The 10,294-nt window shown below is 58.5% G+C and overlaps 1 protein-coding gene across 1 annotated transcript; it reads left to right on the forward strand.

Moving 5' to 3' along the window:
- On the forward strand, nt 1-2,396 carry PHLDA3 (pleckstrin homology like domain family A member 3). The gene is made up of 2 exons (XM_026101214.2): nt 1-704; nt 1,612-2,396. The coding sequence occupies exons 1-2, from the start codon at nt 353-355 to the stop codon at nt 1,731-1,733; spliced, it is 474 nt and encodes a 157-aa protein (XP_025956999.1). The 5' UTR covers nt 1-352; the 3' UTR covers nt 1,734-2,396.
- The last annotated feature ends 7,898 nt before the right edge of the window (nt 2,397-10,294 follow it).

A 10,294-nucleotide genomic window follows, 5' to 3' on the forward strand; every position in this document is an offset into this window, starting at 1 on the left:
GAGTGGGAGAGCGGCCGGGCATGCAGCGACAGATCCCGGGGAGCGCAGAGCCGGGGAGCCCGCACGCCGCGCGGCGCAGGCGGCAGAGCCCCGGCGATAGGGATCGCAGCCAGCATGTGCCACCTAATTGCTCCCCCCCTTTGAAAGCTGCCGGCGAGCAGACGGCGGGGTGGGGGGGTTAATTCCCCGGGGGGCGGCGAGCCCCAGCGGCGCGGCTGTCCCGGCGGGTCCCGGCCCCCGGGAGCTCGGCTCAGACGTGGAGGGGCTGGAAATCCCCGGCGGGTGATGCCCGGCTGGGCCAGCGCAAGGAGCTGAGGATCCCGCGGGGCTGCCGGCTGCCCGAGGAGCTGCTATGACCCCAGAGAAGGTGCTGAGGGAGGGGCTGCTGGAGAAACGCAGCGGGGGGCTGCTGCAGCTCTGGAAGAAGAAGCGTTGCCTGCTGACGGAGAAGGGGCTGGAGCTCTTCGAGCCCAAGGGCTCGCGCCGCAAGGAGCTGAGCTTCTCGCGCATGAAGGCGGTGGAGTGCGTGGAGTGGAAGGAGCGGCACATCTACTTCACCGTGGTGATGGAGGACAGCCACGAGATCGACTTCCGCTGCGCCCAGGAGGACCCGGGCTGGAACGCCGCCATCACCATGGGCCTCGTCCGCTTCAAGAACCAGCAGGCGATCCAGATCGTGCGGGCCCGGCACAGCTGCAGAGCAGGTAAGCGGCTCCCCGCGGCGTGCCGGGAGAGGGCTGGGGCCGGCGGCTCTGCCCGCGGTGCGGCTGGTGCCGGGGCAGGACTCGGGGCCTCCCTGGGTGCAGGGACCTGCTGTAGGATGAGCTCGGTGACCATCACCTGGGCGCTCTGCTGCCATCCCGGGGCAGCTGGGCTTCCCCATGGAAAATGTGCAGCGGGAATGGCAGCACACGAGCAGGAGCCCTGGGCCTGGGAGCAGGGGGAGCCCCGTGGACGGGGACACCCCCAGTTGGGGTCTGCATGGAGGCACTGGGTCCTGGGTCCCTGGGCACCTTGCTCTGCCTCCCCCCCAAAGCTGCTCAAGCTTCACCCTCTGGGATTTAACTTCCTCATGTTCCCCGAGATGGGGCTTTCCCGTGCCTTTTCCTCCGGCTGGGGTGGCCTGGCCCTTCCACCCGTTCGTGTGGTCAGAGCTGGGCTGGAGTGGTTTCCGCAGGAGGCCAAGCTCGCTCCTGAGCTTTCGGAGCTTCATTCCTCGTGCTGGCTGGTGGCCATGGGCTGAGGAGCAGCCACGGGCCCGGCAGCCCTGTGTCACCCTGCCCTCTGGGTGGTGGCTCTGGTGTGGGACCTTGCTAGAATCTCCCCAGTGTCCTGCTCTGCTGGGTGGTGATCGTTCCCAGGGACGCCACGCTGCCCTGCCCTGCACGTGGGATGGATGGAGGTGCTGACGCTGCCCAGCTTCGGGGCAGTCCTGGCCCTGGGTGCAGACTCATCGCAACAGAGCTAAGCCCAGCCCAGACTGGCATTGCGGAGGGGGGAGGGGGGATCCTATGGATCCTGCAGGCTCTTGGCCCTGCTTCTCAGCTCCGCTCGGGGCCTGATCCTACCCCACGTCCCAGCACCGAGGTAACGACCTCCTTCTCTCTGCAGTGGTGCAGTACGACGCAGCCGCGGTGGGCCAGCCCACGGACACGCAGCATCCAAAGGGCAGGATGGAGATGGCCCTCGGCTCAGCGGGCAGTAGGGAGAATGGGATCCCAGTGGGCAAATGAGGCCAGCACGGGTGCCGGCTTCCCGTGGCCCGCTGTGCCCCCTCCAGCGGGGGACTGTCACACTGCCAGCCAACCCGGAGCCGCACTGCCTGGGGCAGGACGGAGAAGCACCTGCGGAGCTGAGCGGGCACAGCCGCAGCGTCCAGCCACATCCCCCCTTGGCCTGTCAGCGCGAGAGCTGAAGGGGCAAAAGGACACAGCCGGGGCATCCAGATGTGGCAGAGGTGGCATCTCTCCCCAGGCACCTGGACCTTGACGGACTATGGGGACCTCCTGGGCCAAGGCCTCTCCTGCAGGACGGGATGGGGATGGATGAGGTTGAGCTCACAGAAAGCGTCATGACAGTGAACTCTGTTTTACATGTGAGATGGCACTGGGACGGACCAACGCGGAGAGACATGTTTTCCCCTGAGCCCTCACCTCGCAAGGGGGCTGTGGGGCTGCCCCAAGCTGCTGCAGATGGGACCCCTCTGGTCATTTTGTCCAGATGCCCTGGTGACATTGGCTGTTGCGACTCTGCTGCCGGACATCCTTCTGCCCTGGGCCATCCTCGCTGTTAGTGCCTCAGGCCAATGGGCGACGCTGGAGAAAGCAATGGGCATCCTACCTCCCTGTACCCAATAGATCCCTTATGTTGTAGCCAAGAAACCCTTTTGCTGCTTACCCTGTTGTCGCTTTGTTCTGTGGGGGCCCACGGGGTATAGGAGAGCACGTACCTGCGCAGAGCTTCAGCCTCTGTTGACCCTGTCTTTGGTACCCCCCTAAATCTGTGCGTATCCCCCAGCCGGGGTCTGCAGCCCCCTGCTCCCATCCTGAGCCTCTCTGGTCGCCCATCACGCTCAGCCGGTGTTCCCACAGCGGCTCCGGTGCTGGCGACCCGGGAGCAAAGCTGCCCGGCTTGGCAGGCAGCGACAGCAGGAACGGGAAGAGAGGGCTTCTGCTGGGGCTCTGCCCCAACAGGCAGCGCAGACACAAGTGCCCCGAGCCACCGACCTCAGCAAGCCAGAGCCTGAGCCGCAGCCCGGCTACCGGAGGCTCTGCAGATCGTCTCGGAGATTAGCCAGCTGCGTGGGAATTTGGGATCGCGGCGTGCCGTGCCCCTGGGCTGTGGCAGCCAGCCTGAGCCTGCGCGCCGGGGGCCTCTGCACGGATCCACGGCAGGGCTGGAGCCGATGGGGATCTCGTTTCAGCTCGAGCTGCTCTGAAGCCCTGTGCCAAGGCCAGCTGTGGCACGGCTGTGGGGAGGGACGGTGGCACGGTCCCCTGGCACGGCCCAAGGCCACTCACCCCGCACCAGGGCCAGGCTCACGTTGGCTCTTTCTGAGCAGCCACGATCAGGAATAAGCGCTTTGCTTGATGTTTTTCTGCTCGAGAAGGACTACCTGACCCTCCCTAGGCAGGGCACATTGGCTTTGTTTGCTGAGAAGACCTTCTGCTTGTGTGAGGAGATGAGCTGTGGGGGGGGGGGGGGGTCCAAATTGGGGGCTCATCTGCCCCCGGTTGGTTGCAGCCTCCCTCATTCGGTTGCAGATGGGCTTAAACCAGAAGCCAGATCCAAACCACGGACAAGGCCTGAGCCTTGTCCATCATCCCTTGTCCTTGCAGAGATTGCAAAACACGGTGGGTTATAAGAAGGTGCTGGACGCCAGCAGCTCTGAGCTTGGTGCCACTCATGCATGGTTCCAGCTGGGGCTCAAGGTCATTCTGGCTCACTTGGAAGTTCGGGGGTCCCGGTTCCTCCTCACTTCAGTGTGTCAGCCAGGACAGGGGGGTCTGTCCAAACCGAAACCCCAAGGTGGTGAGCTCTGTGCCTGCTCACGGTCACCTTGGGGCAGCGAGGCCATATCCCTTGTCATTCTTACGTCTGCGGGGGACGTATTCAAAATCCTACCAGCATCCAGGCTGGATGAGAGCTGAGAGGGGAGCCCGTCCGAGGCTGAGCACACACAGCGAAGGAGCAGCACCCAGCACGAGGTTTTCTGAAGTCTGTCAAATTTTGTGCCAGTTCTGGTCAGCCTGTCCCCTGGGTTTTGGCTTTCCTGCTCTCTCGCTCCCCGCAAAGGGATATTTTTGTTTTCCCAGTGCCCGAGCAATAGAAGGAGCTGGGGAACAAACTGGGTGTGCATGTGGGTTTGCCCTGCCTGTGGACACACCCCCCCACACTGATGAATGAGGTAGCAGTGGAGGCCACGACAGCTGGGGGCTGGGAGGAAATTTTGAAGATTAATGGAGGTAAAGGCACAAAAGGAGCAATGCAAATAGCTACGTCAGGGTTTCAGGTCCGGGCATGAGGAAGGCCAAGCTGTAGCCCTTTTCCATTCCCACCCGGAGCTGCTCATCACCTTGCACAGCCAACATGCAGCCAGCACCCCTGCCCGTATCCCACACCCAACCTGGATTTCAGAGCTTCTTCTGAGCAGAGCCCCAAATCTGCCAGATCTGGCTGTGTGGAGGCAAATGCCTTCCAAGAGCGGATTCACAGGCTAAATCTGTCAACAGGGGGGCTGGGAGGTGAGCGCTTAGCAAACCAGCGTGCTGTGGGAGTGGGTGGGAGATGGGATCATTTTACTCTCGGGCTGGGAGAGTTGGAGATTTCATGCAGCACTCCAGAGGAAAAGGTCATGCAGAGACTGAAAAACAACCAACCAAACAAGACACTCAGTCAGACGGGGCCTGGCAGCTGACACAGCCCCCATCACCCAGGAGGTGCGGAGCTGGGATCGCTGTGACCATTTCGGACCTGGACCGGGCTCAGCATCGCTGGGTGAAGCCAGCTGCCTGGAAGCTGGGTAAATGTCTGGAAAGCTGGAGGCAGGGGCTCAGAGATCTCCCTGGTTTGCAAGGGAAAGCAAGCGCTGGTCCTTGTGTGGGTGCAAAAGGGTCTTTGGAGCACCACGGTAGCCCAAGCACTGAGAAAAGGTTTTCCGCTGACTGTTTGCACAGAAACAGAGATGCAAGGGAGCTTGCAGGATGCTTCCAGCCAGCCCAAACAGCAGAGCAAGGACACATGGGAAGCTTCTCTAATCCTCACATCTCTCTCTCTCTCTCCTGAGCCCCTCAAAGATCTAGGGGGAGTCCGAGGAGGAAACAAGGATTACTGAAAGACAAGGCAGAAAGCAGGGAGCAGAGTGTGCTCACCAGACATGCTGTTGGGGGAAAATACTGATAAACTTTCCTCCCGATCATGTTCGCTCTCCCTGGTGGGGAGCAGGGCCCGTTAGCCCTTCCTGCAGAGTTCCCGTGTGTGACACCCTGGGGCTCGGGTGTTGCAGGGAAGGGGCTCCCACGCAGGCTCCTGCCACTCTCCCCACCTACAACAGGCGCTGGGATGTCACCAGGAGATTTGCTACCCCCAGCTGGCAACAGGCACGGGGCAGAGGCAGCCGCCCTCCTTCTCTCCCAACTGGGTGCTGCCCCTGGGCAATGCTGGTAGCAGGAGCACGAGGGCAGCTGCACGGCAGGCTTCACACTGGGATCCCACCATCCTTGTGGCCACAGTGGCATGAGACGAGTGCTCAGGCAGGGGCATTGCCCCGGAGGTGGGGAAAAGGCGGCACAGCAGTGTATCAGGAGCCAGGTGGCTTGCATCCTAGCCCCACAGCCCCCCACGGCATGCAGGCACCAGCGGCTGCAAGGAGGGGCTGGATCCCGGCCGTCTCCTGCTTCCAGATGGTGGAAGACACCAGACAGAGCTGTGGACAAGCACTGGGCCCCAAAAGGGAGCTGGGTGCATTGGAGCTGCCTGACTTCAAATGCAGGAGCCTGAAAAGCCTGCTCAGCTGCTCCCAGCCCTGAGGTGCCCCAGCTCTGTAGACCCTCCCCGTTCAGCCTGGAGGATGCCCAGGTGCCAGAGCTTCTCCGTGCAGGTTGGAGGCTGCTCCGGGCCTGCAACGCCCACCCAGCCAGCATGAGAGCCCCTGCGGGTGCCAGGCGCTCGGTGGGCACCCAGGGCTGGCACCTTCTGCACAGTGCCCAAAGGCGAGATCATCCGGTGGAGAAGTGGGAGGGGGAGGTTCTGGTCCATTTTTTCTGCCAAATGAAATCCCAGCACCCAGATCTGGCTTTCCAGGAAGGATTGCTGGCGGGGGCGGGGGGGGGGGCAGGGAGGGGGGTAATTGATTGCCTTCAGGATGAGATAGCTGGCCCCATGGGGGAGGTGAGAGACCAGATGCATTCTCCCAGGCTCTTGAAGCATCTGGGTAACCAAATCAGCGAGAGAGGGGCCGAGGAGGTGGGTGAAAACCTGGCTGAGCCACCGGGCTCGAGGGGCGGTGGGCAACGGTTGGAGGTCCACGCTGTGCTCCTCGGACGTCAATGATGAGCAGCGTCGGGGTCAGTTCGGAGGGACCTGGGCTGGCGGGACCCTCCTGGCAGCCAGCAGAGGCGGCGGGGATGCATCAGCGTGATGGAGCTTTGGAGAGCGTGGTGCTGCCAGTGCTTCTTGGCAGGCAAGGCCAGGCATGCCTCGTCCGCCAGCGCGTGCCCCAAGGGCAGGCTGGCAATGCCTCACTCCTCCTAGGAACCTTTGTGTAGTTCGTGGGTGTTTTCTCCCGAGATAAGATGAAAAAGATCACAATTATAGCACACAGAAAATCTTCCCTGCTTTTTTTTTTGCTTTGGGTCAAGTGCCTGGCTTCTTTTAGATACTTCCCAAACTATTTCATTGTTGACCATCCTTAATTATGATTCTTAAATCATTAAATTTCATTTTGGAATCCCAAACCTGTTTCAAAAAGCACCAGACTGGGGAGCTTTCCCATGCCCTACCCCTACTGCTACATCTGCACATCCACACTCCAGGGCAGCAAATTATCCATACCATCACTGTGACTGGTTTGGCCATTTTGGATAAATTCCTCCTGACTCTGTGTGTAGGAAGAAATGCTCTTGCCCATAACATACACCTAGGGACACTGTACAGGGAACAGGCACAGCGTAAGGGCTGCTCAGGGAATTCCCCTTCCTAAATGTCCTGATTTTGGATCCTGGAGATGGAGATGGAGAGGCAGAAGGCAGTAAGTGATGAACACTGCCGTGAGCAGCCCATTTCATCCACTCAACCGAGGCAAGGGACAGGGTTCACATCCCAGTCTGGCAGCGCAAGAAGAAACAAAAATAGCAGTCAGGCATTGCCGGAGCTGCAGAGGGCAGCAGCAGAGCTGAATAAACGCCAGCACCCGGCCTGTCACCCAGTGTCCCCAAGCAGGAGTCACCAGGCTTGTATCAGCCTTGCAGGAAAAGGGGATGTTGAGATGTGCTGAGTGTCTCGGAGACAGAAGGGAGGGCCTGGAAAATACCCTGGTAATGTTAAAAAAAGTGTGTGAGGCCTGACCTCCTCCCCCTCACCCCCAGTCATTTTTGGAATTACTGAGACTACTTTCTTTTTTTTGTGAAGTACTTTGTCTTAGACTGAAAAATGGAACAGTTTTTTTTAGGATATTTAATCTGGCATCACATTTGAACCATGTCAGCCCATTAAAGCAAAACAGCAAATATCCTTCCTTTTGTTTGTAAGAATTGACAAGTCCAACAGGGGCAAGGTTTCAATTTTCCTCCTGATTTTATGTCGCTTGGCAAAAACAACGGAAACCTTATGGTCTTCAGTGGGTGGCTCAGCTCTGTTTTAATAATATCTCTTCATTATCTCAGAGTAGATAACTCCCCCTTATTTAATAAAGTTTTTTCTATGTGCTAATCAAATGAGGCACAGCATATTGGCTGTTCTTAAAGAATCAGTTAGCTTTGAAATTTCCTTTCTTAGTTTTGGTAACTTCTGCAAACATTTCAAGTCTTCCCCAAAATTCAAGCTGAGAAAAAAAACCCCGTCCCTCAATAATTGCAGACGGGTGACATCTCTTTGTACAAATGGAGGATCGGTTTCTCTCCCTCTGAGCTGAGGACAGGCTGGCTGGGAACCTGCACTGATCTCTAAGGAGAGGAGGTGATGTACTGCACCAGGGAGAGGAGGAAGCATCTCCTGGAGAAAGGTCTCTTCCCAGGAGCAGATCTCTGCTGCTCGAGATCCTGTCGGGGTAACCAACCTCTCCGTGTTTGGTGATTATTGCTGGCTTTTTCTAAAAGGCTGATATGATCCCTCTCCACATGGAAGGGGTACCAGGACACGGAGCTGTGTTCTGGGCTCTTGATGACGGTATTGCCCAGGGCCAAGCCATGGCTTGGAAGGTGGAGGATGTTTTTCCCATTTTAAGAAAATTATCTGGACTTTAGACCCAGCCCTGTGGCTGCTTCCACCTGGATTCACTGCCTGTATCCATCCAAAATGGGAAGAGCAAGTCTCATGCCCAAGGCTGCCCATACCTAGAGGCTAATCACAGGCCTGGGCTGTCCCACAGGGGTTTATGTGCCCCACGGACGATGTTTTTCCAGCCAGGTGGGGCCTTCACCATGCGGGGCCACATGGCAGAGCAGGCCCATGCCAAGAGGCTGCGGCCGGAGGAGACACAGCTCCCTGGTTGCAGGAGCAGCCGTGTTCGCCGGGGGGACATGCTCGAGGCAGCAGGCATCAATGGGACATAGACCCTTGGATCCCAGACGGGCAAGGGGCTGCAGCCCCATGAGACGGGACACCTGGGTGTCCTGGTGGGGCCAACGCAACAGGATGAAGCTTGACAGGGCCGAGATCTGGGATGTGAGAGATCTCTGAGCCCCGCAGGACATGCTTGGGGTCTGGGCCAGGCCCTCGCTGGTTCCCAGGTCTGGCTGTGGTGATCGCCCAAATGCTGCTCTGCTTTTCATTTCCACAGCCATCCCCACGGCCCGCTCTGCTTCACTACCTGGTAACACCACCTGAAATTGGAGAGACCCACAGACCGAGCAGGCTGAGGGAATCCTTTATAGGGCTACAGAAATCACTGCCTTGGTATCAGCCCAGCTGGAGAGGAACCCTGTATGGCTGTCACCCTCTGGTGTCACGAATAGCCAGAGCCACTGGGACTCCCTGGGTCCTTTCTAGCAGCTCATGAGGTGCAAGAGCCACCAGATGATCTGCAGAACAAATACCTGGTGGTGGACCTTTCTATCAGGACAAATGACATGGATCCTTATGATTTTATTCTGATTTATTCTATTTTTATTATTATTAAACTGCAGTTCTCCCTTCTCTCCAGCCTTGCAGTGACCTTGACTGTAGCAGATGACTCTCTGGCTTAAATGTCCCTGAACCCCTGAGCAATTCCGCAGAGGGAAAGCCTGCTCCCTCTGCACGGTGAGCTTGTGGGGCCTCCTCCTTCGCGGCCCCGCGAGGAGCCTGGGGCAGCTGGAAGGCTCCTGCAGCCTGCCCAGCATTTTGGGCTGGCTCTGAGCATGGCAGCTGAGGGGTGGAGACAGACGTGTTTGGAGAGTGCTGTCCCAAAGGACAACAAAAGCTCAGCTGTTGTTTCTAAGTCTGTCCCAGATGCCCCGGGAAGCCCACCATCTTTGTAAATGCCACTGACATTGATGAAACAAGTGCAGTGCTTGGAAGAGGGCAAGGACAGGATGGGTGGGATGGCTTGGGGGCCTTGAGGGGGAAAGGGATCCCTCAGTCGAGCTGCAAGTCCCCTTCAGGTAACAAAGGCTTCACCTGGCAGGGCCAAATAGCTGATAATGGGTCAGATTGCTCTGAATTTGGGTGTCCAAAGTCTTAAGGAGCCAGAGACCATTACAGCCCCAAAGCTGGTTATCCCGAAGCTGAAGAGCAGTTGTGGTAGCCCCTGCCATGCTTGTGGGGCCAATGCCAAAGGACGAGGGCTCAGCCCTGCAGACATCCCATGCTGAGCAGGATGCTGGCACAGGGTATCCGGGGGCTGCTCAGAGGGAGAGAGAAACTGCTGCCATCCATCTAAAATGGGAGGAGTGAGTGTCACGTGCAAGTTGCTCACAGATATGAGACCAAACACAGGTACCTTGGTGACCTGCAGAACAACCTGGGTGTGTGGCTGGGACTTTTAGGGGCAAACTGGCTGTCCTTGCGGGCTCAGGTCCCAGGTGATTCAGGCCTCCCTATACGGCTCTCGGGGATTTGCTGTTGGCATCCATCCTCGACGTAGCTCCCTAGGGGAGTGCCCCCACTTGAATCAATGGGTGCCAAGAGCAGGGGGATGTTATTTTGCTTTGAAGAAGCAGTTCTACCCAGATGTAGCTGTAGTCGTGAGGAAATGGGATGCTCGGGCCCATCGCAGAGCCCATCTGCTCCAGATAGTCCTCTGCCCTCCCGGGGGAGAGTGTGGGGCTGTGCAGGGATGCAGAAGCCTGCAATCGGGGTGGAAGTGCCCTGTTTGTGAACCAGGGATGGACAGCCAAAACCTTCTTCATCCCCTCAGCTGGAGAGGAGAGATGAGGAGAGCCTGGGCTCCTCCCTTCCCTTCCCCACTGCCGACCTCATGTGACAGTGCTTGGGCTTTGAAATCGATGCCTGAAGCCTCAAAACAAGGGGTGCTGGTGTCACCCCATCCTTTGCCCTGCTGGCTTCCCCACCGTTTTGTTACTCCTCATGCAGGGTCCCAGCAGAGGAGGAAACCCGAGACTGGAGCAAATGGCATCCAAAGCAGCGCCTGTCCTTT

The sequence above is a fragment of the Dromaius novaehollandiae genome, chromosome 27 (genome assembly GCF_036370855.1).
Source record: "Dromaius novaehollandiae isolate bDroNov1 chromosome 27, bDroNov1.hap1, whole genome shotgun sequence".
NCBI classification, from domain to species: domain Eukaryota; kingdom Metazoa; phylum Chordata; class Aves; order Casuariiformes; family Dromaiidae; genus Dromaius; species Dromaius novaehollandiae.

Bases quoted from the DNA above. Each gene is read 5' to 3' on its own strand.
- PHLDA3 (XM_026101214.2), top strand. From the start codon at position 353: ATGACCCCAGAGAAGGTGCTGAGGGAGGGGCTGCTGGAGAAACGCAGC. The intron at 705-1,611 runs GTAAGCGGCTCC...TTCTCTCTGCAG, and splicing joins CCGGCACAGCTGCAGAGCAG to TGGTGCAGTACGACGCAGCC.